This window comes from Ptychodera flava, chromosome 11, assembly GCF_041260155.1.
Source record: "Ptychodera flava strain L36383 chromosome 11, AS_Pfla_20210202, whole genome shotgun sequence".
NCBI lineage: Eukaryota > Metazoa > Hemichordata > Enteropneusta > Ptychoderidae > Ptychodera > Ptychodera flava.
This window is the reverse complement of record NC_091938.1, coordinates 38,334,283-38,362,166: the sequence shown is the minus strand read 5'-3', so window position 1 is coordinate 38,362,166 and position 27,884 is coordinate 38,334,283. Positions and strand designations below refer to the sequence as shown.

The 27,884-nt window shown below is 38.1% G+C and overlaps 4 protein-coding genes across 4 annotated transcripts; 1 reads left to right on the top strand and 3 right to left on the bottom strand.

The window, feature by feature from the left end:
• Positions 1–1,880: 1,880 nt before the first annotated feature.
• On the bottom strand, positions 1,881–5,113 carry LOC139144529 (leucine-rich repeat protein lrrA-like; the record flags this gene model as incomplete). Its single annotated transcript, XM_070715227.1, is given in 3 exon segments — positions 1,881–2,409; positions 2,412–2,499; positions 4,054–5,113. Coding segments are annotated over 3 exon segments (1,677 nt in total), but the record flags the coding sequence as incomplete, so codon positions are not given.
• Positions 5,043–9,812, bottom strand: LOC139144528 (leucine-rich repeat and death domain-containing protein 1-like). Its single transcript, XM_070715226.1, has 4 exons — positions 9,572–9,812; positions 6,882–7,337; positions 6,021–6,571; positions 5,043–5,623 (listed from the first exon to the last, which is right to left on the bottom strand). The coding sequence occupies exons 2-4, from the start codon at positions 7,330–7,332 to the stop codon at positions 5,273–5,275; spliced, it is 1,353 nt and encodes a 450-aa protein (XP_070571327.1). The 5' UTR covers positions 7,333–7,337; positions 9,572–9,812; the 3' UTR covers positions 5,043–5,272.
• A 1,345-nt stretch (positions 9,813–11,157) lies between these two features.
• LOC139144219 (TM2 domain-containing protein DDB_G0277895-like) lies at positions 11,158–13,968 on the top strand. Its single transcript, XM_070714874.1, has 2 exons — positions 11,158–11,645; positions 12,314–13,968. Exons 1-2 carry the CDS (start codon positions 11,306–11,308, stop codon positions 12,787–12,789), a joined length of 816 nt encoding a protein of 271 aa, XP_070570975.1. The 5' UTR covers positions 11,158–11,305; the 3' UTR covers positions 12,790–13,968.
• A 2,332-nt stretch (positions 13,969–16,300) lies between these two features.
• LOC139143153 (monocarboxylate transporter 11-like) lies at positions 16,301–19,207 on the bottom strand. Its single transcript, XM_070713289.1, has 3 exons — positions 19,070–19,207; positions 17,703–18,533; positions 16,301–17,065 (listed from the first exon to the last, which is right to left on the bottom strand). Exons 1-3 carry the CDS (start codon positions 19,170–19,172, stop codon positions 16,845–16,847), a joined length of 1,155 nt encoding a protein of 384 aa, XP_070569390.1. The 5' UTR covers positions 19,173–19,207; the 3' UTR covers positions 16,301–16,844.
• Between the last annotated feature and the right edge of the window lie 8,677 nt (positions 19,208–27,884).

Genomic DNA, 27,884 nt, shown 5'->3' with positions numbered 1-27,884 from the left:
CATATTCTGACGACTTTTTGAAAAAATCCAAAGAGCGAGCATTGTTCCAAATACATCATGTACATTTATTCTGTATAAACCAATTAAACAATCTGAGTACAGCTTTGAAAGCAAAAAACAAAACAAAACACCGAATACACAAATGATCTTTCACAACTATTGAAATGCATGGTAAGTAAGAATATGAAAATACATTGTATTACTATAACATAAATATTCGTCAGACGATACATACAGCAGAGGTCACGCAACAGCTGATCTATACAAGCAGAAATTGTTTGTACATTCAGAAGAAAAGGTGCTTTTAGTGAAAATTACTTTTTCACCACCGTTGCCCGGTTTTCATTTCCCGGTTTTCATTTTGAATTAGGATATATCTAGGCCGTTTATATCCAATGTAACATGTAAATTGCCATTCTGTCTGTAAAGGCATTGTTGATTTGTTGTCACACAAACACACTTTATGATTTCTTTGATTTGGCTTCATCAACAGCTGAACGACATGGGTCGTACAGAAAGCTGGACCTGAGTGACAAATGACATGCTAGAAGATTGCAATCATACCGAGAAATATACAACTACAGTAGGCCTTATTTTATAACTTTGACACTTCTAGATACACCTCTCTTTCTTCCCTCCAAGAGTCGAAAGACTGCGGGAGCGAGTGTTCTTGAGTGATGGAGCTTCCAGGCTATGCAGAATATGAGTGTTTTTGTTGAGTGTGTCTGACGTTGTTTCAATATAAAATATAACAACTTTATGATCAAAGTAACAGCTCTGTTGTTCAGTTTACTGTTTTTGTTTCATTTTGAATCTGCTGATTCACAGAGATAGAGACATTACCAGTTACAGTTAAACCTGCCTTGAAAAAAACTTAAAACACAGTTTTGTTGTGACGTTCATCTGATTCTAGGTATATTGTATCGTGATTGTGTGCGTATACATTTTTAAAACCAAATTTGACAATATAACAGTTTTAGGCCCTACACATCACCGAAATAATATCTAAAGCTTAACAAAAGAGCTACTTTTCAGTAAATTTAATGATACTTTTATCCTTATTCTTCCAGCAGCGAAGGTTAATGTCATCGCTGTGTTGACGAAACAGAATGCAATGATTGTATCTTTAGCTTACAAATAAACACTACTTTATATACACCAGTTTGTGGCACTTTACACTTACATTGATTTAAGGAATACTGTCACCTGTTCCAATTTTGCCACACTTACCATGCAAAGAGAAAATCTAACCAATCACAGATTTTAAGCGGTGGCCGCTTTTAAAAACCAGCGCCCTCACATGGGCATTTGGAATACCAAGGAACGCCTCTTTAACAATATATATTGGGATATTTAGATTACTGGTGACTGTATACCTTTAATGGTCACGCAGTACCACGATCTTTATCGATAAGTGGAACCTAGACTGGTTAATAGTCTGAAAACCTACACTCAAAACAGAACATGACAAAAACCATAACTTCTTCATACCCTTCTGGAAATCTATAAGTACCTTGTTATTTGATGGTACATAATGGCAGGCTAAACTTATAACACACACATTTGAAAAGAAGAAAAGAGGCATTATCATGTCACGGATCGATATTTCCTCCCGCATCATTACTTGTTTATGTTATATATATACACGTTATGAATTTCGAAGGTGCGATTTATCTCGTGAATTCAAACCCGCATTTCAAACTTTAGGACTGTGGTTCATAAAAGTGTAGATTATGTAATAGTTGATCACTGTAGGCTTTTGACTTTACAGGTGTTCACTTCACAATTTGAAGAAGCTCTATAATCACATGAACCGTAGGTGCGAAGTGAAACAATCAATCGAAAACCATCGAGTTTCCCCTTCGACGACCATGGTCAGTTCAAAATGTGAGATACAAACTTTTCCTGAGAGTACTTAAATGTGATGGCATTTGGGTGAATCCTGGCTTGTCAGTCATCTTTTGTCCAACATTGTTGCTCACTCTTTCTAGAATTGCAGGAAGTGTTTCATAGTTTGCGTACTTCTCTATCATATCTATCAGTGTCTGAATGTACCAGCTTCCACTGCTTGGTGATCTGTATGAAACATATCCCGGAACTGTAGAAAGTCCTACGAGAAAGTCACCTTCATTTGGGACTAGGTTAGGAACTGTTATTGCATCACTTGGCTGCATTCTGTCGGTTTCAATTCCAGGCATCCGATCATGTCCTTTGCATGCCTGGATGAAGAAGATTTTTGGTTTACCAGTCAGTCCACGGCATCTATCAGCTGTAAACCATCTTGTCAGTTCCCGAATCTCCACACCTCTACCACCACTACTGTCCTTTCCGCAGATTTTATCTCCGGAGCCATGGGATAGAATGCAAACCACTAAGCAGTCATTGGTACTATGGTCTCTCCGACTGACTTCCCTCATAGTGTCATCAATTTCCCGGATGGTCTGGTCTGTATATACCTCGACAGAGAAGTGTAACTTCTTAATAGGTCCGTCAGTCGCTCTGTAACAGTAAAGCAAAACAATCGAAATTATTAAAAAGAAAATACTTTTAATTTGCGATGAACAAACAGGACAGAAATGTCAAATAAACAATATTGTTAAGTCAATTGGCACCACTAATGCTTTAAGGCACGTGGATGGTTACTTTTTGTAAGAAACGTTAGTGTTTTAAAGTGATATACGTCTACTATCTATGTTTCAACGAAGACAGAAGTTGATGATATTCAGGTTAAAAACTTCAAGTTTATGAATGTCAAATGCAAACATTTCTATTCTGTGATTTGAATATAAAGCTGAATAAAACAAATAGAACAAATAGAAGAAACAGACTTGCAACGCGGCATGGCTTTTGTTCCATGGTCGTCTGGGTAGACTATGGCCTTTTCATATTGAAATGAGCTCCACAGGCTGCCAGTCGCGTAGCAACCATACTTACTTTGTGAGCTCTCAGGGCAGAAACACTGCTTCAAGCCAATCAAAACACAACACGCCCGCAGTATCATAAACACGTCCTTCAATGACCAACTTTTAATAGACGATATGACTGACCGTAAACCATTGAGTAAAACCAGACAGTATCGATAAAAGACCTTCACATTTGGTTGAAACACACTTATTATATATTAATAAAATGTGAGAGGAATTTTTAAAATGGTAAAACTCACTTTCCCGAAGCTCAAAACTTTCCCGTTTTCGCCAGCACGCCGATTCCACTCAGCACCACATGACAACAATAACACAAACTTTGCCGAACATACTTCGCTTAAAAATTTGCGAAAATCCGGAAACTACCGAAGGGTGCATGGTCGGCAGTCTTCGGAAAAGCGAGGCGAGAGCTACCTGAGGCGAGGCGAATATGGATGACTTATGTAACCGCTTCATGCCTTGAACAATACCCGTTGCAAGTCTGTTTCTGTTTGTCTGTGGTTAAAGGGACATTATCGTTATCTTTTGACCCTGTTTTCACCAATTTTTTTGCAAAAAAAAAGTTGCTGATGTCGTTCGACTTATTGAAAGATGTCTAAAAAATGGTCGACCATAGACAACTTCCATCAAATTTTACCTACACTGTGTAGAAAAACCTGGGGTCAGAGGTCTTTGGTGGGCTACTGTTAACCCCTGATCCGAGGTTTTTCTACACAGTGTCGGCAAAATTGGATGGAAGTTGTCTATGGTCGACCATTATTTAGACATCTTTCAATAAATCGAACAATATCAGCAACTACTCGTTTGCAACAATATTGGTGTAAAAAGTGTCAAAAGATAGCGATAATGTTCCTTTAAGTGTTATCATATTGCCTACTGTATAAGCGACCAATGTTGCAATGTAGTGGGCTGTTACCACTCTGGAACTGCTTCTCAAACAAAGTCTTGCATCTGTTCATGCAATGTCAATATTTTCATCAACGATAGTTGTAAAATTTACGCTATATTTTATATCTGAATAACATTTTGGTCAACTATTTTACTATTTCTTCAGAAAACTATGCGCTGATGATGCACGCTGCTAAAATACACTAAGGAAACAGCATAGAATCATTGAACGTTAACTTACTTTTATCTTCCTCACTTCCATGTCTAAACAGATGATTTTCAAATTTCTGGTTATTGATGATAACTGCTATTCCCCTTGGTTTATTCTTCATTACATATCTATCAAGTTGCAAAATTGTTTCAATGATTTCTTGAACATTATTGTGATTTTGACGACAATGCAGGTCGTGGCCATTGCAGAGAGGATTGCCACAAAAGTTGACTGTGTGTAGGTTTGACAAATCCTTCATGCCGCTAGGTATGCTGGTAAGTTTATTACCACCGACATCAAAGCACTGTAGATTCTTCAGCTGACAAATACTCTCCGGTAGTGATGTCAGGTAATTTCTTTGAGGAATATTGTCTGTGTTATACAGCTGCAGAACTTGGAGTTTATCAAGGTTGCCCAATTCATCTGGAAGTTTAGTTATTTTGTTACAATGTAAGTCAAGTCGATTAAGCTCCTTCAGGGAACACAATTTAACTGAAATTAAAGCGATTTTATTTAAAGATAAATTAAGATCCCGGAGCTCGTACAAATCTCCAATGGCATCGGGTACCTGGTTGATGTTATTTTCACATAGGTTAAGTTTCCTCAAGGATGGCAAGATGCAGATCGCCTTTGGAATTTCGCTGAGTTTGTTTGATGAGATATCCAACTCTTGTAAATGCTTGAGCAGGGCAAAATCTCTTGGGACTGAAGCTATTTCGTTACCCCAGAGTTGAAGCTTTCTAAGTGATAACAAAGTTGTCAATACCTCAGGGATGTTGGTGATGCGGTTCAAAGCAAGATTCAAATCTTCCAGATGACACAATTGTCTGAAGTCAGAAGGCAAAGTTCTGATTCTGTTATTCCACAAGTTAAGTGTCTGCAGTCTTTTGAAGTTGCTGACTGCTGGTATGATTTGGGTAAGGTTGTTGCCAGAGAGGTCGAGTTTTCGCAAAGCTCGCGATTCCGAGAGAACATCAATCTCCAAGGGCCATCCTCTACTTTCGATGCCATTAAATGCTAAGTTGAAATCACGCGTATTTACGTAGGCCGCAAAACATAGCGGGCAATTTCTTGATTTTGTTGTGTCTAAGATTTATTCTCCTTAAACTCTTCAATCTACCCAGGCAAGATGGAATCTCATGCAGCTGATTGAACGACAGATCCAATTCATACAACATTTGCAGGTTTCCAAATTCAAGAGGAATTTCTGAAATGTTATTTCCTTGCATTGATAATTTCTGTAGATGTTTTACATTATATATAGCTTGTGAAAGTTCTCTGATATTATTGTAGGAAAGATCGACAGATAACAATCGGGTACTGAGTCTATCTGGCAATGTCGTAATGTTGTTATTTTCGCGTCAAGTTTATGCAAACTCTTAACTGAGCCCAAGCTGTTAGGAATTCCAGTAAGCTTGTTGCACGACAAGGTCAGATCTTGAAGTCGCTGTAGCTTACCCATGCTAGCTGGTAGTGTTTTTAATTTGTTGTTACTGCAATCAAGTTTCCGCAACTTCTTCAATGTGCATATCTCTTCAGGTATATCTGAAAGCGCGTTGTATGAGATGTTAAAAGAGCTCAAGTGTTCCAATTTGCTGATTTTTTTGGTATTTTAGTGATGTGGCTGCTTCCTACATCAAGTCTTTGCAGGTTTGTCAGTTTACATATTACCTCAGGAAAGTCTGCCAGAAGATTGCATGATAGGTCTAGTGAATGTAATTTATGCAGGCAATCCATCGTCTTGGGGAGCTGGCGTAGTCGGTTGTAACTGAGATCAAGCGTCTCCAGACATCGCATTGCAGACATGTCTTGAGGAAGCTCCTTCAGCTCATTATTGGAAATGTCCAATTCCTTGAGTTTACCAAATGCTTCAATTATTGTGTCCGGTAATGATTCCAAGTGATTATTCTGTAGGAAGAGCCTCGTTAAGTTTGTCTGTGTGGCAATCACATGACAGAGATTTTTCAACCTATTTTGAGCCATATTTAGTTCCTCTAAATCAAGTTCATCCAATTCATCGGGTATGGTTGATATTGTATTATCCATAAATTCAGCTTCTTCAACGTCTTCAGTGAACAGACTGGTATTGGTAAGTGGGCGAGCGAATTTTTGGCGAGGCTCAGACATTCCAGCGTTTGAAGATTAGAAAATGAGTGGGGCAAAGTTAGTAATTGGTTATTTTGAAGGTCAAGTGTGGTCAAATTTGCTAGTCCACATACTGCATCAGATAATGTTTCGATGTTGTTGGATGATAGGTCAAGTTCCTGAAGTTCTTGCAGTTGTTCAATGGTATCAGGGAGTGCTGTTAAGTTGTTGTTGAAAACCTTCAGGCAACGCAATGCCTTCAAGGAAGATACCTGAGTGGGCAGCTCTTCAAAGTTATTTGACGACAAATCGAGATCTTCTAGGGCTGACAACAAACCAAATGTGTCAGGGAATCTCACAATTTCATTCTGCTGCAAGTAGAGTTTCCTAGCTGTTTCAGTGTACTCAAAGTAGATGGAAGTTGATGGATACGATTGCATGAGAGGTTTAATTGTTGCAGCTCCTGTAATTTTTCAATGTCCTCGGATATTGTGCATATCTGATTGTTTTGCATGTTCACCTTTGTAAGTGTTTTAATGTTCAATATTGCTGGTGGTATCATCTGAAGTTGATTATAAGCCAGGCTCAATTCCCGAAGTTGACAAGAAATATTTAATCTCGAGGGAAGCAACGATATTTTACAATATTCAAGGGAGAGATTTCTCAGAGACTTTATCTTGAATATTGCAACAGGGAAAGATTGCATATTACAGTGACTCACATGAAGTGAAGTAAGGGGAAGAGATGCTATGTTTTCGGGAAAACTTATTTGCTCACAATGTTGGTGACCGGCAACTGCCCAGAACCGACGAACGTAAGTCGACGACCAAAGCCCAAATGGAGAGAGTTGAGTTTTCTTAGGGTACAAATTTCGTTTGGAAATTTCTCGAATGCATTGCATTCGAGATTAAGCTCTTCCAGGTTTTGCAGACTTGAAAGCTCCCTCGGTACTGCCTTAATGACATTGTAGCCAAGGTTTATCATTCTAAGGCCTTTCATTTTACAGAGAACCTGTGGAAACTTTTCAAGTAGATTATTTGCAAGAATCAGTTCTTCGACATTCGGAAGATTCAACAGCTCCCTCGGCAATGATGTGAGATTGTTGTGTGACAGGTTTACGATCTTTGCATTCGTGTACTTTTTCCATAAATCTTCAGGTACATCGTCCAGGTTAAGATTGCTGGCATCATACTTCATAGCTTCTGGATCCCAAATTGCCGCCATAGCTCCTACAAGAAAAAAAAAACTAATTCAAAGTGGAAATTGCTAATTCCGTAGAGTACAGCACTGACAACACGTTAATAGAAAATGAATGCCAGGAATCTTATTTTGCACAAGGCTTTTGTACTTCAGAGCATCCATCCATTTTATGTTTAATACGTTCCTTACATTGTCTTTTTGTTTATTTGTTTGTTTACACTGAATGAAAATATTGCAATTCAAGGATCATGTACAAGTAGAGCGAAACTGGAAGGACCATGCACTTGACGATATTAGTAAGAAACTCGTACGACGTATGCCGATGACAGATGCAACGCACAGATCTTGTCTGTCAATGGACAGTGACTATATGCTTATGGGAATACAGCAAATTAATCAAATGAAAGACAGCTCATGGAGTCCGCCTCTGACGATTTTTTATCAGATGACGGCTCCTGTGCAGGGCTTCTGTACTGTATAGCGCAGTCCATGACTCTTTTGCAGGGTCAAGAGCAGAATTTCATGTAACTTGTTTTCCTCTAATTAACCTTTTGCAGTAAGAAAATCGTGTACACAAAGTTTGGCACGACAAGTTCGACTGAAGTTAAGGACGAATTAAAATATTTCACTAAGAGTCGAAGAATTCTAGGACACACAGCAAATCAGCGGATAATATTAAAGGTATACTGTCACCTGTTCCAATTTTGCCACAGTTACCATGGAAAGAGAAAATCTAACCAATCACAGATTTTCAGCGGGTGGTCGCTTTTTAAAAACAGCGCCCTCACATGGGCATTTGAATACCAAGGAACGCCCCTTTGACCATATACCACGGGCATAGTTAAATTGCAGGTGACTGTATACCTTTAAGCTATACGCATATTGAAACATTCTGTCTCGCGCTTGTTAACACTTCTGAGTTACCATGGAAAGAGAAAATCTAACCAATCACAGATTTTCAGCGGGTGGTCGCTTTTAAAAGCAGCGCCCTCACATGGGCATTTGAATGTCATATTGTTGTCATATTGTTGTGGATTCCATGAAATATGACTTTAATATTTTTCTCATTATGAATCCACGAGTTTGATTAGGGGAGGGGGGCTAGTGTTGGAGGGTAGGTCGTTATTTTTAGAGCAAGCATCTTTGAAGGGTCATGAAATTTCACGCATGCCTTTTTGGGAGAGTCACCCTTTTTGTGCAACTATTCAAAGTCAAGATGTGGCCGATATAGTGCTTCGTCCATGAATATAAAATCATAATAAAGGGAGTCTATTGGGCAAACTATTACAATACCCCACACAAACAAATTATATCTGCACTTTTATATATTTTTGATAATTTATGTAAATGTATTTTACTTGAAGTGGAAGGTAAAAAGTGCATGTGCGTACATGTACAAGAAATGCGATTATTGGATTTCATAGAAAATGTTGATTCACTATACATTGGAGTCAACAACAAATATGACATTGAAATTTTACCCAAATATATCAATTCACTTCTCATGGTAGTCTAGGGGTAAACCATTAAACATTTCCCGGACAAAATTTGCTTTATCTGTGCATTTATGGGTTCAATAGTGACTTGCAGGCTGTAATAATTTTCTTTACAAGCAATAATATTGCTCTCTGTACAATTATCAACCAAACTATAACACAGCTAGTGTCCCTTTTGATTTTGAGTAGGCTATTGTACTGCAGGCTGTTGATAGAATTATTTACTGTGAAACGTGATCTTAGTTGAAACTTTGCATAAAACTGTTATTTGTAAAAGTTAAAAAGTATTCGCTGAAAGTTCAAAGGTCAAATGAGAAATATATTATTGGTACGGACTATGGCATTCAGGGTAGGGTCACTGTTTTTTGCGCATGAAAATGGAGAGGGTCACTTTTTTGTTGCAAACACTTTTGAAGGATCGCTTTTTTGAAAAAAAAACACCGCCCCCCTGTGATTTCTGACAAGTTCCTTAGAGACGAATACTTTGAATTCGTTGAATATGACTCGCATCTAAAGAACAACATTTCCTCTTCCTACCTGCCAATGAACACTTGCTTTCAAAGACTTGCTATAATTATTTTTGAATATGCAACGTTGCTGAAACAACGTCTTTATGACAACGATCTCTACCCAAAGGATATCGAAAGTCGAGCTCGGTACTGCGTTATAGGTGGTCAGTTTTTTGCTTTCGTTTTGCTTTCGTATTCAGAACAATAGTGCAGAATGTTTGGTCTATCATTGGATATTACCGCTGGATCCACACTCACCTTCTGTCTATTGCTTTACGTAATCTGCTTGAAATGAAAGACTTGGAGGAGGCTGGCCACAGAAAGAATTTCAACAGCAGTGTTCGACCTGAGTTCCTGCAAAAATGGCGGCGAAGTATATGACTTAAAGGGAATTTCCTGATGTTTTAGTCTCGGTTACCCAGACTGCTCTGCGGGGCTGTCTTCCGACCGCTCGTAGGGGATGCCAGTAAAGAACTCCGCAGAACAGTCTGGGTAACATAGACGACTGGTTTTGCAATACTCTGTTTACATAATGACGTTGTTGCAGAGAATCCGGGTCACCTGTGTGCAAAGAATACTCCTTAATGAATATTCATGTTTCAGCAACATGCCAGTGAGACAATATCTCAGTGTACAGGCTTAGCATATATGTGACCTGGATTTTCGGCAACAACGTCTGACGTCATTACATAAATATAGAACGGTGACATCATAAAATTTCCCCAGTCACATACTTGATCGCCATTGAAAGATGTCCATTTTTCATATTATAGTCAGTCTTTTATGATGGCAGCCAAACTTACAAGATAAATAGGCTAGAAACATGTCCTTAGTGATGGAATGTACCAAAACCTGCCATCAGCTGGTGTGATTTGTCCTTTTTCATTACCGAGTTTTTGAAATACCCATTAACTACTTTCGGTTTTGCAAATCTAATTTATGCCAAGTCATTCAAAGACAACGTTCGATTACAAAAGAAATCTCTTATTTATTGTATACTTGAGTCTTCTGCAAAATGCCCGTAGAACATATTTGTCTTTACTTTTTCTACATAAAATCATATTTTGATGACTAAGAAAAAGTTAAATGTGCAAAATCCAAAATTGATGAGCGAGTGCTTCCTATATACTATACGTTGAGGAGCTGTTTCCAGATATTTTCTCCCGAAAAATCTCTCAGCACGTGTATATCTGTCAGGAATCAAAGCCAATTCCTTTACATTTGATCTATACATGGTAAAGCTGTCTGTAATTAACCATCACCCTCGCAGATAAGCACCTCGCGTATCTATGAAGACATATCCAACTTTCTAAACGAAGCTATTATTGAGACACGATGTAATTCATCATGTTCATGAAAATAACAGTTTCTAAAGATCAACCTTTCGCTGGATAGTCCTCCATATTTCAAACCCAAAAGCCATAGCTGTATGATCAATAACGGAGGGAAAAAGTTCATTTTTTTGGCCTTGGGCGGAATTTAAAATCCCGATGCTTCTGAAATAATATCGTACATTTATTTGGGTACAGCCTTCGATATTTGTCTCAATTAATGAGTTAAGGAACCCTGACGTGGCACACACTCGTTTGCTTTTTTATTCTGTATCTGAGGATGCGTATAGATCTAGGTGTTTAGGATAAGCTGTATGTGCAACCGGCCTGAATAGGGCAGGTGTCATGGATGTTTTACATCAACCTACACGCGACAGAGAGTAGTCAGTGCGTTTACTTCAAATTTGATGAGTGCCATAAAGGCGATTGTTTAGATTTTGTTTCTCTGAAGCAATATAAATGTGCAACACAAATAATTTCTTTTATTGGAGTGTTTCTATGACAACAAGCATCGTGATATCCTCGTGACACAGATACGTGCGTAGAACGCATAGGCACGTGAGGTGTCAAGCTGGGCAAAGTTCATTGTATCATACATATACTGCGCTATAGATATCACTGCCCACATCATACGACGTACATACCGTTCGAAAGCACTATTATGGGGACTCTCACAACTTCCCAGGGCAGCGAATCGCGTCTTCTTCAAGCAGAAGTCGTTGATGTACCAACCAAAGGAGTTGTTGAAGCTTACGTGTTAGGGCTTCCACTAGGATGGCTTGGGCTCCACCAGTTTTATCTTGGAAGACACGGTTGGGGTGTTCTGTACCTGTTCACGGTGGGCTGTTTAGGCTTCGGTTGGCTGGTTGACCTACTTCGAATGTATTGGCTTGTCAAAGATGTCAACCGACAATTAGCCGAGAAAGCACAGGGCCACAACTTGCCGCCAACAAAGAAGCTGAGCGACGCTTACATTTTGGTGATACCCTTCGGCTGGTTGGGTAAGTGTGGCAGGTGACAAACGTTACTGTGAAGTCTCAGGTGTACCAATAAATCATATTGACAACGCCAGCATACTTTTATATGGAGTTACCATAATGTAGTTAGCGTGGCCACTGTTTTACATACAAATTTTATGTCAGTCTTGCGAAATACCTGCATATATGTGTAATTGTCGACATAATGAATCTACTTGTAATATTCTAAAAGTCTAAAAGTCAACAGTTTACTTGAAAGACTAGAAATCAGTCAGTATGTATATCTGTCAACACTTGGGTGGATCATTGCCATAAAGTTGAAAATTGAGATATACGTTTTACACAGCAACAGCCTATTAAACCTCACTTTTTCACAAAAGAGAAAGGATAAGAAATATTTGGTATGCTTTGTTTTGTAAGAGACGAAATAAAATCATGAAATGATACTTAAAATGAAATCAAGTAGCTCTCTGGACGGAATAAGAATATTATTTTTACGTGCCAAAGCTTGGCATTGTAAGGAGTCGACAATACATGATTGGATGCTTTTTATAAAAGTGCACATTTTCCATATATAGGTACTTAAAGCTGCATTTTTGGAGGTTTCTTACTACATCAACCAAGCAACGAAAGGAGTTCTCGATAGTTTTAACCTTGATTTGAACGTTTATTGCTATAATTTGATCTTGCAGGTTTTCACAATTTCCACCTTAATCGCCCAGGATGGGGTTGCATCTATATGTTCACCTTGGGCGTTCTGGGTGTTGGTTGGTTGATTGACATCATTCGCATGCCCTGTCTGGTCAAAAGTGTGAATAGGCAAATCAGAAAGAGTCATGCCTTCCAGCAACTTCCTACGACAACGCCACCAACCACCACAATCTACACGACTGTAAACACAGCCAAGACAGATTTTCCAATTGTACCACAGGGGGCGTCCTCTACTTATCACGTTCCACCTGGATATCACGGCGTAACCTACCAGCATGGCGATGGGTTCCAACCCAGACAGGACAGCGCATTTTATCCACCTCCATACGACTCAACCGTGTCTGCAAATTACGGCGCGACTTCAACCTCACAGCAGCCAGACCGGAAACCCCAAAGCGATGAAAGCTCGATGTATCCAGACTTAGGTGATAATGTAGATAAAAAACCGGTGCCTTGAACTTTTGTTGTGACAGCGAAGTAGGAAATTGAAATACATTAAGCTTAAGTTTCAGTTATTGTTTTATCTTGAAGCGATTATCATTCGTTCATATGAGTGATATTTGTTTAAAATAACCAAAAGCGCATATTATAAAGCATAAATGATGCATGTCTTCATTTTATCTATGAGATAAATTGGTGCACCCGCTAGAACTTGCATATTTTATGCAAAAGAACAGAGAAATGTATCATCTCGTAAAGTGTGTGACGGAATTATGTAAATCAAAATGCAGTTATTTACCTATACTAGCTGTTGCTTTGAAGCATTACCAAAATTTCTCTGGGCGTCTCAAAATGCCCTGCTTTCTTCTGACAAGCGTATCCCTTCGATGTTGCATATTAAATTTGTCCACATTCGATTATAAGATCAAATCGTATGGACAGATCAATGACAGAGTAACTGTGTTGTTATCTATTAAGTGACATCATAATGTTTGTTAAACTGTAAACCCAGATTTATATCAAAATTGATTGTAATCTTTCTTTTGAGGGGAATCTGTGAAATTACCGCAATCGAATCCGTTCCTTGAAAACATCCATATACAATGGGTATGGGGTGTTAAATTAGGTAAACTGTCTGATGAAACGTTTCTTTCAAATTTAGAAATAGATTTCCGTTGAATTCGTTCGTATTGTATATATCATTGAACACTTTTCACATACAACTAATGCCCATTGCTGAACTTGAACAAAATTGAAGTAAAATGATCAAAACGTTTCTTGGAATAGTATGTTTAGAATTCTTTGAGCAAGGGAAAGGTTAGAAATGCACTGAATAATTACTTTTGTAAGAATACATGTATTGGCATAACGAAATATTTCTATCACTGTCTACCGACATAACATAACCGTAGAATAGTTGAAACTTACTATAAAGCTCCCCCACTGAAAACCACTGGTTTTCGAGGATGTTTGTCGATCATAAAAATTTACATTTGTGGTCATATTATTCTTGTTTATCTTATCATATCAATCGGGTAAGGGACGTTTAATCTTAGGTGACTTCAATATTGGTACTCTATTTGTAACTGGTTGAAGTCATTCTATTTATCACCTCTCCATAACCATAAATTGTATTATTTTTCAAGTGGATTTGTTACCTTTTGAACTACTTAACTATTAAAACTGTTTAAATTTTCTGAATTACGTGATCGTGTCTCTGTAAAATTATACACCCTATGGTAAAATCGTCGTATTTTAGCAGGAGCTTTCTGAAATTCGGAAACAAATGTATCCGACTGCCGCCCAATACCAATGTTGACCTTGATGGCGGCACCTCCACATCGGTGTCAAACTAGAACCGTTAAGCCACTAAACAATGTGTCGGAGTTCAGCTAGAGACATCAACACCACAGCCTGTTCAATATTAACATAAACTCTATACTTCTACATTAGCCTCTCTATTTATTGTATCACCTTGGGCGATAACTCCCCTTGATGTTTACCTGAAATCGAAACATCTCGGTCATGCCAAATTACGTATCATGACTTATGTTGTAGGGCGTATAAATACAGCATCCATTCAACTCATTCACTTTAGTTTTGAAAACAAGATATCATGTTACACCAAATATGGGACAAGCTCACCTACGACTACGGTTTAAAAGTCACTGTACGCACTATACGCTTATAGCAAGGTTGAGATGAGCAAGTAGGAATCGGTCAAATATGAAGAGTTTGCAAATCATGGTAAACAAGAGAAGAAATAGGTTTATAAAGTTTACTCGTTGCAGTGCTATTTATCATTCTCGTGTAAACGAATTTTTTCACCAAATTAAAGATGTACCAGTACATTTAGTTTGATACATTGCCGCGAAAACCGGCTATATCATAGCTGAAGTTTATGTAGTAATAAAATAGGCAACAGTAGAATCTCCGTTTCTGTTTTTATCACTTAAACTCAGTAGAACCTATAAAAGATACAGTTGCTGCTTAAATCATCAACTAGAATAGCTTCGAATTAGCAGTTTTGTTCTGATAACATATAGAGCGACAAGCCGACGGGCTGGTCGTTAACGAACGCTCCAGTACTCTGGCGCTGACCTGGATTTCAAATTATGTCACTGTATTTCACAGGCGAATATGATAACCGAAATTCGATTTCTTTTGCCCAACCATAACGCATTCTTGACTTGTCAATGTGATGTGTATTCATTACTTAATAATTTTGGTAGCTTTCCCGGGAAACACTTCACGTATTGATCTTATCACCAATACCACCAATAATAACTTGACGAAGAAGATTAGGGAATGTTATATGGCGGTCATCTTTTAAGAAGCAATCCTGTAAACTATGCATTCGTTTTAGTCGCCTTTACTGAGCTTAAAGATTTCTGAGATGGTGTTAAAGTCTTGAGTCGACAATAAAATGTTTGGCTGGCTCAAAATCTTTAACCTAGACTTCGGTGCATATTTTGAAACATATCCGTGGAAAGAAATAGTGAAAGATTATTGATGAACATTTTAAGACTTTCAAAATCATTCGTCTTCAATTTAAAGCTAATGGCAGTTTGGTTCAGTAGAATACGATTTCAAGGTAAAACACTTACTCAGCAGGTAATTTCAACTATGTTTAAGTTTTTCCAACGTCTTGAATCAAACTTAAATGTACAAAATGATAAAGTCGATAGGGCAATTTTTCTCCATGTGAACAAACACTAAGGGCACTGTTGTGCATTTTCTTTAGTAATAAGTTTGAAAATATTCAGGTGACTGCTTGCCTAAAATGTACATACATTCGACATTGAAAAGAAATAGTAGTCATCGTAAATGTATTTATGTACCTGTGCTCGTGTTTGTCGTCATCCCCTTTACCGTTTAACCAAGATGGTGAGAAACAAACCATATACACCACTGAACTTTTAACAATGTTTTCCTGCTTATTATGGCTTGAAAAGACTAGCCTTGGCACGCAAAAAGGAATTTGGTAATCTGTATGTTCGCACAGACATTGTCCGAACTACGCATCATAAACCGAGCCTTGCGCTCCATCATGGTGATCGTAACTACTCTCTAATGAAGATAGGTCCACGTTAACCCAGGTTCGAAATTGTGATCGATCCATTAAATCAAAGTAACTTGTAACGGCTTTGCTCTCTAGGAAATGAAACACGTGCATTACAAGGCGTAAATTTTCTATTTACATGTAAAAACACTAGGTCACACTGATCTCTAGCGTGGTGGGAAAGCCCTAAAAATCAATAGATTTCCGCTATCAAAAACCGGAGAAGTCTTGACAAGAAAGGACATAATTAAAGGTCGAAGTGAAGGGATGATTTGGGATTGTCGCTTTAGGGGACGTGTTTAATTCAATGTAGCTGTGGTTTATCTTTGCAGAGACCAGCACTGTATTTCAAAAAGCTGCTCTTTCTAAAAATCGATATCATTTTCTCGCAGTATAAGTTGATATTACATGCTAATTTTTATTGTCTTCAAATAGATTTCCACAACAAGAAATATTTGGTTTTAAATGTTAAACACTTACAACAGATGAATTCGTCATAAAGTCAACCTTTCGTATGCGAAACGGCCTGGATTACCATTTCAATATCAACGATTGAATAACGTGGTCTTTAAAAAAGACCTTTCTTGCGTTTATTTATGTCCATCCTTAACTTGCATCCAAAGTATGACGTCAAATCAAGAAGGTGGAGTTTAAAGTGTCACAATATTACGACCCTTACCTCTTTATCCACATCAAGCTACGATAAGATCAATTAGACACTTCAGAAAAACGTACTACAAGCTTTGATAAACACAATATGCAATAAATCTAGTGAAATGGGAAAGCTTATCATTTTCTCTCTTTTGGCTTGATATTGGGGCTTTGAAGAAATAAGTTCTGTGGATGTAAATAACAATATGGCGTTTGCAAAATAGCATAGCGGGTTTACATTTGCTGGCCTTTGAAGAACTGATGTGCGTACTTTGAAAATGTTTCTTTATTTTGATAATGAGCGATACCGAGCTCGTGTCTGTTCAAATAATGTCCCAGTTATCTCATCACCTTTCGTATCATCCTGTCTGAGTGGCCACAGTGGAATAATGACGTGGAATCTCACTTAACAGCGTTCCTTCTCCCATGTACATATCTACGGTTTCTTGGCGTGACATTAACTGTTTCCTGCGAGTGAAGACTGACCCTAGTATCAGCGAAATGAAACCTCCAAACATCGATAGAGCCCCGTAAAAGTAGAACGAGTTGTTGTAATCAGATGTGACGTCATAAATCAGTCCTATAATGAAGTATAAAAAGCGACAGTGCATCTTTAAGTCTTATACAACTTACTCCGGTTATTGTATTTAAAATAATTATTTAGTATTTGTTTTCATATCTGTTGATCTTATTATAAACTGATGCCCCATTATAATCAAGACTAGATGAGAGCCCAGTTACTCTTAATCCGTCCAAAATCTAACTGTCATAAGCCACTGTCTCCAAACCCTCATCTTCGGTATACAGTATATTCCATCAACATAACGCCGTATCAAAACTATTCTGTTTCAATCACATTGATACTTTCTTAATACATCTGTGCTGAATCTGTAATTTTACCACGTTCCAGAAAATTGTCGCCCTTTTATTCGAAATCCTTCATACGCTTTGAAAAAGTTTACCTGAAAACATTTACAGAATTACATCAACAAAAATAGTTCATAGTGTACATATATGTAAGGCAACATTGGTCAAGAGACCTTTAGAGCTTGGCCACAGAAACGAAGCCTGCTAAAACTGGGATGACTTTGGTAATTCATGTCATTTTTATAAAATTATTAAGCTTATTTGAGTATTTATCATTTCGTGTCGTTGTGACATAAAGAAGTCATATTTTAAATCAGCGAAATCTTAGATATGTACGCTTTTTAACATACCTGCGCAGGGTGGACCAAACAAACCACCTAGTGCGGTGAAAAATGAGAACATTCCAAGACCAGGAACAACCATTTCAGCCGAGATAATTTCCTTGACAACCTGTGGAATGATTGTGTAGATAAATCCACTGAGAAGGCCAAAGAAAAAGGCATATATTGAGTGTGCCCAAAATGATCTTGCAAAGTAACTTAAGACTGTCATTCCTCCATTCACGAAAAGAGATAGTCCGAACCATTTTGAACTGGTCATTCTAAAGCGATCGCAGATTGATACAACGGCTGGTGATAATCTTCCCAACACACTGCCTACCCCAATCATCGATACGATCAATGCAATGTCGTTGAGTGATGCCAGGTTTTGCGTCTCAGCGCGCGCTAACAAGTGTGCCGCGACTCCATAAATCCCGCCTCCTATTCCGAATAGACTAGATAGCATAAAAACTGTGAACGAAGGGTGTTCAGCAAACATGGTACAGTCACAAATTAGACGTAAACTTTTCCATTTTCGTGACAAATATGTGCCATTCTGCTCTTCTTCAGTTTGTCTTTGGTGTTCATATGACGGTTGACGGATGTCGTCAGGAGACTTGTAATTGGCTGGTGTAATGAACAAGGCTGCGGAGACGAACATGTGCGCATTCATACCGGCAAAGACGATCGAGGCACCTCTCCAGCCGTAAACATCGATCAATTTCTGTAAGATTGGCGGAAATATTAAAATACCAACTCCAGCCCCGGTAGATGCCAAGGCATTTGCTATGACGTAACGAGTTTTAATGAAATGAGCAACGATTCCCAATCCGGGTGCTACAATCAGCCCGTAACCGAAACCTACAGATTTGAGGAAAAATATCAACCAATTAATCGAACAATTTTGAAATCATTCAATCGATCGATGAATGTATCTATCTATCCATCTATCCATCCATCCGTCAACCAACCAACTAATTAATCAGTCAATCAGTCAATCCATCAATAATCAATCAATCACACTACCGGACTCAACAAAATTGACACCTATGTGGTTCTTCTTCATCACAAACAGTGCAAACTTTTGAATATGTATTGCACATGTAATGGCTCGTTTACTGTACAGTACCTGTCAAATGCACTAAATGCAAAATGCATCTTGGCAGGTTCATAGACACTGTTACGTAAAGGGGAATAGCCAATGATATGGTAGTATACTATTTTATGTGTGTACCTATCTCATTATCACTTTGAAACCTTTATATTTTAATCCTTCTGAACAATTAGCTTTTATATATACGTGCAATCTTCTACAGAAGATTTTTCTCACTCAGAAATTGACAAATTACCCATCATATTCCCGAGCTGCGTCACTAGTATCCGATTTGGAAACTTACCAACAAGTATTCCAACACTAAAGTAGAGGAACTCCAAGTTCGGTGCGAAGGCACTCACGAAGAATCCCATCGTAGAAGATATCGTCCCAACCATCACTGTCATTCGGAAACCAATCTTCTTCACAGCTACATTTCCAATAGGCCCTGTGTAAAGTTTTATTACTCTGTCAGTGCTATCTACCTAAGAGGCATCTCTGAATTACATACAGTGAAGGTGCCGAGACAGTCTGCAGTCTACATAACGGGTACATCATAAGCACTGTGCCCCTTGTATTGCCACAATGTACAGCAAGGTAAAATACAGCCATGATGATGAGGTATTTAAAGAGATACGTTTTGGTGCAGTATACTATAGTATATATGCAGCATATTAGTGTTGAGTATACGAGTATGTTACCCTACTATGGGCATAACATATATCGACGACCTTGCGTCTATTGCTTTTCAATAGTCAAACTTACTGAATTGATAAATTGAGGTAAATTTAAATGAAAATGCCAAATTTACTGATCTTTCGATATAAGTACAGTCATCAAGTAGATGGGAAAAGTTTAATAAATCTTGAAACAAACTATTGTTTTCGGTACTGGAATAGATATCCCCAGGAGGGGCCCAGGGAAAATGGCAAATGTATTTACCCGACCAAATACATAGCTACAGTTCGTTTCAAATTTGTTGTAACAATTTAGTTTGGCGAACAAACTCGTAAGTATAGAAATAATAAATCACTTTGCACTGTCAAGCCATTCTTTGGCGATTTGTTTAAACTTTGTATCAGAAACATGTCAACCCAAATACAGCAATGCTGTCGACCTAGCAATATTTGTCAATTTTCATGTTTCGTGCAATTTAACATTAACCCGGTCTATGCATAAGTGAGCATCATCGATGACGTCATTCTTCGAAGTTCGTAGATTTGTTTTTGGTCATCGGTGCGTTCACCTGTCAGCTACAATCCGCATGATTAGGATGAGAAATCGTCCTCAAGATAATCGCTCAATAGTAGACGTGCTAAATATGATAACATCCCTTTCCAATAATAAAGTTACATTCTAGAAATCTATTTTCTTCTATCGAATTGACAGATTGTCAGAAAATGAGACGATTTTTTGAAAAGAATAGACTAGCATGGCTATCTACGTGCGTAACATAGTAACAGTATCGCCGGAATACATGGGTTTAAATGCCCCTTGGTAGAAGGCTATTATGTTTGCTCAATGCCAGGAGTCTAAATGATCACCTGCCTGACGGTACTGAACTCAGGTTCAGACATGCATAGCATTCATGGCTGTACAGATTCGAATAGTATCAATTATCAAAGCGTATCCAGAACGTGCCGCGATGTTTTATGTTCATTCGATACCTTATACTAGTAATATAGGTTTCCCTTTGCCTTAACACGGGTGAATTAGATATGTTCGCTGACGACCAGACTTTGTGTGTTTCAGGTAATAGCGTCGATCAAATTATTTCTCGTATGAACGATAATGTTGTCCCAAGCTCATCGTTGGTTTCTAATAATCATATGGTTGTCAACACGGAGAAAACTAAAAGTATGGTTATTGCTTCTTGCCCTAAAATTAGACATGTTACTAACACTGAGGCCTCTATTTGTGTCACAATACAAGAAACAATTATCTCTAATGTCTCTTCTCACATCCACTTAGGCGTTTCAATTGATTCAACTTTAAGTTGGGATGTTCACGTTGATAACCTGTGTAAGAAACTTTCTATCAGAATTGGTATCCTTCGCAAACTACGTCCATTTGCCACTACGAGTACTCTTTTGGTTGTGTACAATGCACTGTTCCTTTCTTTGATTGATTATTGTTGCACTGTTTGGGGCAATACTTCGAAGTCAAATCTTCACCGTATTTACAAACTCCAGAAGAGGGCTGGAAGAGTAATTTTAGGGGTTGACATGAGTGTTCCCTCACGAACCATCTTTTTAACTTTGCACTGGTTGCCGATTGACCTACGTATTGTCTCTTTCACCGCATTATTGACATTCAAATCATTGAATGGCCTTGGATCCCCTTATTTGAGTGACGTTTTTCATCGAATTTCATCAAACACCCGTAATGCAAGTCATGGAAATTTGTGTGTTCCAAAATTCAAGACTACCTCAGGTCAAAAGTATTTCTCTTTCCGTGCTGCGATTACTTGGAATACAACCCTGCGATTAGAAATAGCTCAACTTTACCTACTTTCAAAGTAAAGTTGCGAGAATATCTTATTACGAAGTTTACAAATGAGGGTTCAGATTTAGATTAACTTATTTTCTTTAGTTGCAATGAAGATGTTACTCATCCTTATTTTGAACACTTGTTGTATTTACATGTACACTGTATTTGCTATTTATACGCATGTACTTTTTTCGAGCTCTCAGAGGGCTGTGATGTAAATTACAATTTGATTTGTAACTCAGATTATCCTCTTTAAATAAAGTCTAATAATAATAATAATGCTTGTTGTTGTTTATGTGACTTGGTTGACGTTGATGCGTGTTTTCAGATCACTCACTGTCACTATTCAGTTAACGTGGATATCAATTCACTGTACGGCAAAAGTATTTGTCAACATGATCAACTGTGGTAAACAATGCCTATAACTTCAACTGCAAATACATGTAATGTGTGTGTTTTGGGTCTAAAATTATCATTGTCCCCTATACAGAAATGCAGGGATTAAGGTTCTTTTAACAATATTGCATTGCTGTAATCGGTCAACCTGACTGTCATCATATTATATTCTATCGATACGCAATGATCAAGTTCAACGTTAAAAGCAACAATAGCATTCCCGCCGTCATAAAGTATGTATAACTGTTCCAGGTATATATATATATAATATATATATATAATTATATATATATATATATATATATATATATATATATATATATATATATATATATATATATATATATATATATATATATATATAATTTAAAAAAAAGTATCTACTATTCAGTGTTGTCCTTATATTGGCCTTTAGCAAGGCGAAAAATGAAATTTTGAAGTGGAAATGGTGTTCTCTGGTGGCATCTGAGGTGACATTTGACATTAGAGGAGGGATCAGACTGTTTAGTGCTTGATAGAACTTCGTCATCTAATGTTTGAGAGAAATGTACAAATAACTAAATCAGAACTCCGGACTCACTCAAAAAATGCTAAAATTATAATCAGAAAGAAGATATGATAACTACAATCTACGTTAAATTAATACTAGTAAGTATTCACCATCTGGCCTACCTATATAACTGTTTTATATTGTTTTCATTGTGATTTAAAAAAAAAAGATATTCAATTAAAAGTAGCCGGGAAAAAATGCAAAACAGGCGGGTTATTTACCCGGCACCCGGCTTCTAAGGACAACACTGACTATTAGTGCAATATTTTGCTGTGCGGTTCTATGCATAGGACCTACTGCAGCATGTTTATGTAAGCAAGGCTTGACTGGCCTTTAAGATCAATCACTTTGAAGAAGTTACAATTTTTATCAGTTTGCACGTGAACTTCGATACTGCGATTACTCTTACATAACAGATACATACCGAAACTCATTTGTACGAACAGGACGAGAGCAAGAATCCATGATGTCATCGCTGAAGAGGCGTTGAAATGTTTCTGAATGGCGACAAATAGCGGACCAAAAGCTTGATACACTCCAAATACAAACAACGTACAAATATGGGAGCCAAGGACAACCAGCCATCCACGGTAGCCTCCATCTCCATCACTATGTGCGTCATTTTCAGTCATAATTGTCGCCTGTTAAAGAAGATCGTCGAGCCAGCAAATTAGATTTCCTCGGGCTTACTTGGTCTCTTGTATTTAGATTGGACCATGGAATTTCTTTTGTTGATGATGACGTCGAGTTCAAACCCCCTGACCCGTAACGTACACCTAGTATCTGCCGCAGATTAGATCAATTTTCAAATACTTCTCAAGAATAATGGTTATTCAACCCCAACGTGGAGGGCGCAGTTTCACTCGGAGTAACTCATGGGAATACAAACAAGTGTTCATCTAAAACAAAACATAACACAAGTTTAACGATGCAACGGGCTTACATGATGCAAGGTAGAGTACAAACACAATACTGCTTGCCGACAGAGAACTGTGAATCCAGGTCGGTGAGATATGAGAACGGTGGAGGAGTCAAGAAATCGGATACGTTACATTGTTAAACCAAACAAAGCACACAAATGGCAAGTTACACCACTGCCTTCAAAAACATCAGGACTTTTCACCGTAGACATTTATCACTGACCAGTTGGGGCTAGGGTTCGGCATTGGGTTAGTATACAGTGGAAAAATGTTAACAGGGTAACTATCCTAATTCAAAATACTATCCAACGCAGATTGATATCGACTTCGGGTGCTGCCTTTCTTGCGTTATTTATATTATCCAACTTTAAAATAATTGGCTGCAAAAAACCATAGACCCTCGAGCGAGGGTCTATGGTAAAAAGAACCAATAAACAAAAGTTATTGTTACATCAGTAAATATTTCTTTGCGTATTGTTATTTCTATATTTAGGTCCGTCTGTCGATCGACATCTTCAAAATTAAGAATTCAAAGACAACAGATCACACATTCATAGAATGGGACATCATCTTCCAAGTGTCTTAGGTTTTGCAGTCAAATTAGCATCTCCCTTTTCACATCGAATAGCAATGGATACTGTTAGCGACAATTAATATGGCATTGAAATCCTTTTGTGACAACATTGTATTGAGTTCTAGTTTTAAAATATCTTCATTAGGCTTACCATATTCTTAGATTCAATGTTTGTATGGTAGCATTTTCCTAGTGTATGCATTTTGATAAAGAGATGCAGTATAAAAAACCTTAACAAAGACTAAGCAAGTTGAGAAAAAAGTTTCGTTGCCTCATGTCACCAGTTTAGTTCAGGGTGAATTTCAAAACATCAAAGAAGACTTTTTCAATACCTGCTCATAAAGTAGCCACAAATTTAGACAATTATCTGTGGTAGAGATTTGCATGAGGGTCCTTTAAGCTCTTTTGAGATCTGGTCAGTCTTTGCGTGTACATTAGTTGGTAATTTAAAGAACGTTCTTCGTACAGGACAATATATGGATCTTCATAAACAGCGCCAATGCCAATAGTGGTGAATTTTTGCATGTACTTTTGTTTTCAGGTTGTGTGTGTAGAATTCATATTGCAGATGATGGGGCTGTATATCAAATTCCACTTACAGAGCAGTACATAATGGTGGTATATCAAATCTTAAAAACATTCTTCGTTCAATAATGGTCATCAGAAGCAAGACTTTACAATATGACGCCATCATTCTTACAAGCTTCGAAAGTCACTTTGCTTACTCAATGTAAGGCAAAGCTTCTATGGTGAGCCTCGCATGCGAGGAAAAGACCCTTGAGGGCGCATCACTATTATGGCTGAAGATCATATAGCGGGAGCAAACGAGGGGCCGTGAGAGAGTCTAGTATGGTATACTCTCATTTCTAAGCGTGTTTGTGCATGTAATTGTTTGTACCCTGGTCCATTCGAATTCTTGGTTAAACCTAATATGTAAGGAAGTGGTTGCTTTGAAGGATATCATTTTATGGCAGCCGCCAGTCGTGATATCCTTCCAAACGAAATAGTTTCTATGTAGTTTTGTGTCAGAAATTACAATTTTTCAAGTGGGTTTGTCAGTTTTCATTCGCAGTAAATGACCGAACAATTTTTTTTTCAAATGAGATTTATTATAATGTGCAGTACAAGGTGAACTCTTTAAAATGGAGACACGCCTCTTGCGTTGATATGAATTGACAGCGACGGTGTCAAAGTTGATAAAGAAAATCGATCGACTTATGGATTTCTTACATCGGGATCATAGACTTGGTTCAAGTCAGTGAATTTTTAAAAAAGAGACTCATTTATAGTAGTTTCTCTTGTGTCTCTCCTATTTCGTACAAACCTATTCCGAATTTGGCAGACCTGGCCAGGTTTTCCCAGTGATTGAACGCGTTAACTTGAGACTGCGCAGTAGTGAGTTAGTTTCTGCCGGATTCAGGGTGAAACTCTCCTGTATAGCGTTCACCCCACTCATCACGTCCATTCCACTCATGCCTTTCACATGAAAATAAAACACTAATCTTCGCATCCACTCGACTAAAACATTCGAAAATCACAGACTTGAACCAAGTCTATCGGGATAACTACCAGAACTTGAAAGCTAACTTTCAGAGTCGGATATGCTTCCATTTTCGGATGATTTAGTCTTAGGAATGTAGTTGCAGCCATTCACTTTCACCGTTCTTCTTTGCAAAGTCCTCTGTACGGTTCTTGGCTTCTCTGCTGTATGGGCTGACGACGTCACAAGGTAGATTACGTCCATCCTGGTTGTTTCTGCGCCTATAACTCGACAACGAGCAAGTGACAGTGAACGAAACCAAAACTATCACGATATAGTTGAGCTAATGAAAGAGCAATGAATAATCGGCTGGGAAATGGTTGTCTGCTCTCTCTCTCTCTCTCTCTCTCTCTCTCTCTCTCTCTCTCTCTCTCTCTCTGAGGGTGTGTTTTTCACCCATGGTATTTTCTGCAAAATGCAAATAATCGTTTCTTGGTCAGAATTTTAGTAGTTGCGTAACTATATGCAGCAATGGGAATGTTGAGTGTATCTGTCACATATATCGAATGACCTATCACTGCCATGATTGTCTGCTAGGAACTGGTGGCGGTGCGAAGAAAACATTTTCTTTGGGTAAAGTTTCTGATAAGTGTTGCAGTGAGAAATGAGCTCCTGTCTGTCACTCTTTTTGTTTAGGTCTCATTCTCTCTGTTTCTGCCTCTGCCTCCATGTCCCTGTTTGTTTGTTTGTTTGTTTGTCTGTCTGTCTGTCTGTCTCTGTCTATCTGTTTGGTCATCCTTTCATTTATTTATGTAAGTTTTCTGATTGTTTGGCTTACACAACAGTAGTTCGGGATTTCAAGGTCGTGCACAAGTGCACGGAGGACTCAAGCTCGTCAGAGATTAAAGTACAAAATGACGTAGTCTATGACCCTGGGTCAACAGAATGGCATTTTAACAAGAAAACGGACAAATACTTTCCGTAACCTCGTGCATTCTAAGTCGACAATAAAACCCTCAAGACGATTGCAATCTCTTGTAAGCGAACTGCACCTCACCGCCTATAGAGGCTAGGGACCGTGGCTAATACAATAAGCTCTCTTAGAAATAACGGCTTTGGTTATCCATCGAAAAGTCTCCATGGCTATTCATCGGAGATGTGGGAAAAATCTGAAGTTAGTAGGTGCATAAAACGCAAGGTGATTTTTTTGTTATTTGAACACTGATTTGGTTTCGCTCTGGTATATGTCCAGCTCAGACTTTAAAAAACGATTGCTGGACTTGTGTCACTCTTACGTCATACATTAACCATCAGCGTGAAATGATGTGAGAGTTCTACTTTGTGCCCGTACACTCAAAATCACAAACACTCGCTATGCTGTCTGCGTTGAGTATTTATGTGTATAATTCAATTTTTCAACTTTTCATGCCTTCTTTCATGGATATATCCTTATCAACAGTTATAAATGAAAGCGGTAAATAATGTACATCTCCTAGGTCATAAAATCATTAAAAGTCAAGGCCCAAGAAAGAACACAGCTGTTTATTGTGCAAGACACACAATATCAATTAAGATCGGGTGTTTAGACAAGGCAGGGTATCAGTCTTTAGAAAGGCGAATGAAAATATAACTTTTTTGACGGATATTGAAACTATTTGCACAAATTATACCTGATACCATTCTTCGAAAGGTCAATGTCCTTATCCATATTTAAACACCTTTAAGCCTCTAACATTAGTTCTTGACTGAGCTATCAGTATGTAATATCCCAACTTTTAGCAAGCGAAGCATGGCATCATGAATCTTTGTATGCCGTCTATTATTGCATTTAGTCTGGTATGCACAGGTACTGGTAAGGGCAGATATATGTAATACAAAACCTGTCTATTTTCTCTAGACTGGTCTTTTTACACCAGGGCACTCAGGAATGCATTAGCAATTCACCAACTATTGTACGTTGTATTACCATATCGATAGCAACGCGCTCAAAAACGCTCAGGGTATGCACTACGATGAATACACGTTGATTGTATGCCGTTAAGTGGAAGAACTCTTTCCTCGTCGCCAAATAGTTGCAATTTCTAATGTTGGCAAAACCGTTAATGGGGCGTAAATAGCTAGCATTATTTAACGCCTCGCCATTCGTTTCTTCACGCTTGTTTCCACTGTCTAAGGGGATTTCATGTCCATCGTTTTAACATATCAGAAATATGTACAAATACACACAAGTGTTATGGTTTGCTTACAGCAGCCATTTCATCCTTAGCCATTGAAATAGCAGTAAACCATGACGACACTATACTCAAATCATTTATCGCAGGTCTTAGATAACAATTCTCTTATGATTGTTAACACTCCCTTTACGCTCTTACACTACGTAATTGCCAACGGTTAGCTGTGCGTTTATAGCTAGTCTTCGTCTGTCTACCCTGCTTCTTCTCCGCACTGTTTTAATTCCACCCCGAGTTTCTACCTCCCTCACTTTGAGCAAAACAGGCACACACACACACACACACACACACACACACACACTCTCTCTCTCTCTCTCTCTCTCTCTCTCCATATGATAGTTTGTGGGGGATGTTCGTCACGTCGGTACAATACTCAATTTAAAATACGCGTAGATTGTTGTGCATCAGTCTAATGTGGAGAAACACTACAGAGAATTGAAAACTGGCTTCCAAACCCAGCACTTTGATCGAGTCAAGA